Source organism: Phlebotomus papatasi, chromosome 1, assembly GCF_024763615.1.
Source record: "Phlebotomus papatasi isolate M1 chromosome 1, Ppap_2.1, whole genome shotgun sequence".
NCBI classification, from domain to species: Eukaryota; Metazoa; Arthropoda; class Insecta; order Diptera; family Psychodidae; genus Phlebotomus; species Phlebotomus papatasi.
Genome location: NC_077222.1, coordinates 10,430,708 through 10,435,849, shown reverse-complemented (window position 1 = coordinate 10,435,849; position 5,142 = coordinate 10,430,708). Strand labels below are relative to the sequence as shown.

At 36.8% G+C, this 5,142-nt stretch overlaps 1 protein-coding gene across 1 annotated transcript; it reads left to right on the top strand.

Annotated features, from left to right (window-relative positions):
• On the top strand, nucleotides 1-2,483 carry LOC129798744 (methionine--tRNA ligase, mitochondrial). Its single transcript, XM_055842056.1, has 3 exons — nucleotides 1-196; nucleotides 852-1,808; nucleotides 1,863-2,483. Exons 1-3 carry the CDS (start codon nucleotides 121-123, stop codon nucleotides 2,450-2,452), a joined length of 1,623 nt encoding a protein of 540 aa, XP_055698031.1. The 5' UTR covers nucleotides 1-120; the 3' UTR covers nucleotides 2,453-2,483.
• Nucleotides 2,484-5,142: the final 2,659 nt, after the last annotated feature.

Sequence of the window (5,142 nt, the reverse complement as noted above, 5' to 3'; positions counted from 1 at the left end):
AATGCTCCCGCATCATTTAACAATCAGCTGATTATTCTTGTGTATTCCCCGGTGTTTAGTTTTAATTTTCGTGCAAAATTAAGTGAACAGAAGGTTCCTGGACCACAGATCTCAGTGAAAATGATCTTGAGAAAATTCTCATCCATTCCCGCCAAGCCCTTCTTCGTGACAACACCTATTTTCTACGTAAATGCAGGTAAAAGAACCCTTTTCAAAACTAACCTCAAAATTTTGGAATATTTTGTTTGACCATTCAAGACCGGAAAGAACGTTTTTGTTTTTATTTTATTGTCTGATTTGATTTATTACTAAATTAAAAGGAAACTGTACTTCGAAAGCATTGTTTATGAATAAATTTATTTATCTTTATTTATAAATTAATATAATATGGAAGTGGACGATGGTCCTTTCCATGCTGAGGTGACAAAAGGTAGCTAAGACGTGAAAAACGTTTCAGCACTTTGAGCTAAAGATATCAATCCACTGCTAGTCCTGCTAGCTAAGCACCTGAGTAATTAACCCATTAGAAGCCAGAATGCAAGGGAGTATCCCCTGTACTCTGACCACCCAGAGTATCCCCAGTCTGACCACCTTCATGTGCACATCGTCCAGTAAAGTAAAAGTGATAGTGAAAGAATTCCCTAACACCCTTTTCCCACCAATTTTCATACCTGAGGAAGAAGTCATCCAGCTCCGAAACGTTGGCTAGAGAATAAAGAAGGAGAAGAACCAGATCGAAATTCCGTGTTTTCTGTATTTGTATCCCCTGCATTTCCTGCAAACTTCCTTTTCAGCTTTTAGGCAAGATTATCTTAATTATCAATACAGCTGATTCCTTCTGGATCTTCCAGCTCCTCACATTGGGCATCTCTACTCAGCTGTGATTGCTGATGCAATCTTCCGCTTTGAGAATCTCCTGAGGCCCAATCCTGCCAATATCTTCACAACAGGAACGGATGAGCATGGAACCAAGATTCAGCAGGCTGCTGCTCAGAAATCCGTTCCTGTTGAGGAATATTGCAGGACAGTCTCAGAGGGATACAGGAGTCTGTTTGCAGACATGGGAGTAAAGCACACAGACTTCATAAGGACGTCAGAAGTCAGGCATTTTTCGGTCGTTGAGAGATTCTGGTCAGAGCTCAAGAAGCGAGACTTGCTCTACACTGAGAATTACTCAGGATGGTACTGCATCTCAGATGAGACCTTCCTGACAGAGAGTCAGCTTAAGGAGGACGGTAAGGGAGGGAAAATTTCTCTGGAGTCTGGGCATCCTGCCGAGTGGACAGAGGAGTTGAACTATATGTTCAGACTGGGAAAGTTTCAGGAAGAAGTGGTGCGGTGGGCTTCCAGAGAGGGTTCTGTACGTCCGAAGAAATTCCAAAAGATCCTTTTGGACTCCTTGGAAGAGCCCCTGCCAGATATTTCTGTCTCTAGACCGGCTTCTCGGGTCCATTGGGCGATTCCCGTTCCTGGAGATCCTTCTCAAACGATATACGTCTGGTTGGATGCTCTTGTGAACTACCTGACTTGTTCTGGTTATCCGGAAAATGCGGCATGGCCTCCGGATGTCCAAGTGATTGGGAAAGACATCCTAAAGTTCCATGGGATCTACTGGCCAGCGTTTCTAATAGCAAATGACTTGGAACCTCCCAAGAGTCTCTTTGTTCACTCCCACTGGACTGTAGATGGGCAGAAAATGTCCAAGAGCAGGAGGAATGTTGTAGATCCGACAGAGAGGGCTTCTTTGTACACTTCCGAGGGACTTAGGTACTTCCTGCTGAGAGAAGGAGTCGCTCACAGTGATGGAAGTAGGTGAATGTTTCCCCTGAAGAAATTCCCGGAGTAACATTTTAACTTTCCAGACTACAGCGATGTAAAGGTCTTCCGGTTCCTAAATGCCGAACTGGCAGACACTCTGGGGAATCTCCTGTCCAGATGCTGCGCCAAATCTCTCAATCCCCAGCAGATATGGCCAGAATTCGATCCTGAAGTCTTCAGAGAACTCTTCGAGGTTGACGCTACAAAGAGGCTGATTGAGTTACTTGAGATGCTCCCCCAGAAATCCTTCTCACACTTCCAGGAGGGTAGTTTCCACCTGGTTGTGGATTCTGTGATGAGTAGTCTTCATGCTGGAAACAATTTCTTCGAGACAATGAAACCCTGGGAGCTGAAAAAGGGTTCAGAAGCCCAAAAGAAACGTCTCGAAGGGATTCTCTGCTTAACAATGGAAGCTCTGAGGATTTGTGCGATCATCCTCCAGCCAATCATCCCCAAGATGACAACTCAACTTCTGGACAAGCTTTTTATCAATCCTGGCCAAAGGCAGTGGCAGAACTGTGAGAGATTCCTCTGGAAAAGCTCCCCAAGAGCCAAAGCAAACCTCTCAAACGGTTCTTCTGTTCTATTCAAAAGACTTCAGCAAGAAAAAAGCCAGAAAATTGCTCAAGGATGAAAATCAATAAAGAACAAAGACTCTAAGAAAATATTTTTATTTATTGCTCTAATTGACTCCACCTCCAACATAAATTCCCCTCCAGCACCAGCAAGAAAAAAGCTCCTTTAGAGCAAATTTGTTAGTTTTATGGTTTCTTGGAGAGTGTCCAGATGGATTTTTCATCTTCTATTTTATTTATCTTGGAGCTCTCCATCAATATTTCCCACAAAACACGTTCCACTTGAGTTCGTGATGGAAAAATATAACTGAATTTTCCTTCATCCCCAATCACTCCCAAAGAGATTAATTGAAAAGGAGATGAAATTCTAATTATTTTTCATGTTGATTTTGAGTCTTTTCCGGACTCTTTTTGACTAGAAAAATTTAATTTTCAATCATGATTTTTCTAAATTTAGAAGCCTTCAAAGAGTTTTTCCCCCCTCACTCAATTACTTTCACGGTCAAATTTTCATGATTAATCAATTTTTTTTTTGGGGTAATTTTCAATCATTTGCCCAGTTAATCAGCAATTGCGTTATGAACGAGCGATTAGGAGGATAATTACTGATCCAAATTACTGATTTTGTGGGGCATTTTCATTCCGGAAATTTTCTTATTAGCTTCCCAATATTTCTCGTCTCTAAATTGAATTAAATCATTTTCGTATTTAGTTTCTCTTGACAGAAAATCCTTAAATCGTTAACTAAGGTTCCAGAATAACCGAAAAATTAAATTAAAGAGAATAGAGAATCCTTAAAATTAGATAAAACGGCTATATCGAAAGTTTTTAAGTTTATAAGTGAATTACTATTTCCAGGTTTAATCAGTTTAGAAATCATCTTAGTCTATCTGTGTTATTACACTTGCGCATTAAAATTTTAATATGATTCACATTAATTGTCGCTGGTGAGAGTCCAAGTGTGTAATTTGTGTGTTTGAACCATTTTATATTCAAAATTTGATCTATTTGTTGATAAAAAGGTAGACTTGACCCGCAAAATTTGATTTTTGAATTTAATGCGAAAAATTAATGCGATTTTCTCTTTATTTTTTTAATGTGAAAAATATTTGTGCTTTAGGTAAATTTAAACTTATTTTTGCAGGCCAAGTCCACTTCTTTATCAATAAATAGAAAATCCCGAAATATTAAGTGACTTAAAGTCACAAATAACATATTTGGACGCTCACAAGCGACAATTAATGTGAATCCCATTAAAATTTTAATGTGAAAGTGTGATAACGCCGTATGGCTAAGGATTTTTCTAATATTTTAGATCAGGCAAAATGATGCAGACTGTTACATGTTCCCTATGCGTAAGGCATTAGACACTTGAAGATTGAAAACTTTAAGTAAATACCTATTTAAACGAGAGTATTTTAATTTGAAATTCCTTAAAAATCCTTTTCTAAATAAAAATCCCCTATTGAGTTCTATTTTGGTTCATTTCAGCCTACCTTTCGGCGCATAAATCCCTATAAAAGTCCTGAATATTTACGAAAATATTTTCTTTTAAAATCAGAAGTTAAATTCATGGACGCATCCAGTTACAACTGGTCACTGGTTACTGTCTAGTTCGTTTGACGATTGCCTGGTTAATCGGAAATTTAGCCATAGCCAAAACCAATTATTTCGTACAACACACCATTTTGCATTAATCCGAAATACTATCCCCTATTTTAAGCAGTACTTCTTTATAAAGTGTATTAATCAGTTACTAATAGAGGTTTATTTCTCATGTTAAGAAAAGGGTATAACATCTTTGGTAAGTAAATTAACAAATATTGTAAGTAAATCGGTAAATTTGGTAAGTAAAAAATTCAATTTGGTAAGTAGTATATGAAAATGGTTTATAACTTCTTAATTTTTCTTTTGCTATTGTTTCACTTCTAACCAATTTCGATATTTTACTAACATTTTTATTTCATTTTTAGTTACCATTTTTACTAAGACACCAAGCAGCTGTGAAAAAATACTAAATGTTATTTGAGTAGGGTAAAGTGTATAATTTGGAATTAGTGTTACAAGATGGACAATTCGCCGGTACAAGTTGGACATGGCCTTTTTTCTTGATAAATACAGTACAAAATTTGTTTTAAAGCATAAAGAACCAAATTATAAAATTAAAGCATTAAAAATATACAAATAAAAATGAAGTACTAAATTTATCAAGACGAAAAGCCCTGTCCAAATCGTATCATTGTCCAACTTGTACCACTGTCCAACTTGTACCACTTTACCCTAATTATGGATCTCTAAACTTTAATATTATAACGGTCACTGAATTTGAATTCTTTGCATTAAACTTTTAAAAGGATCGCTTAATTATGTAGTGTAACTATCTAAGAAAGGAATGTGTGATCAAATATTGGAATCTGAAAAGAAAATGAAGGAAAATATTATCAAAATCTACGCAATGTCATGATGTCACGAATGTCCGCGCAGAGAGAAATTTTTCTCAAGAACTTGCAATTGTGTATTTTTCAGGTTGCTTTTCCCATCTCATTGAATGACTAAAGTAATTAAAAATATTTTTTTTGGCGGTAATTCGTATATGAATTGTCCAGAAATAAATTATCCGAAATAGTCTATAGTTTGCGTATGATGTCACTCAGAAAAATAATCAAGTAAAACTTACTCGAATCGATGTTGAATTAACTCTTTTTCGTTGTGATTTTGGATTAACTATATTTTAGAGTTGATTTTACTT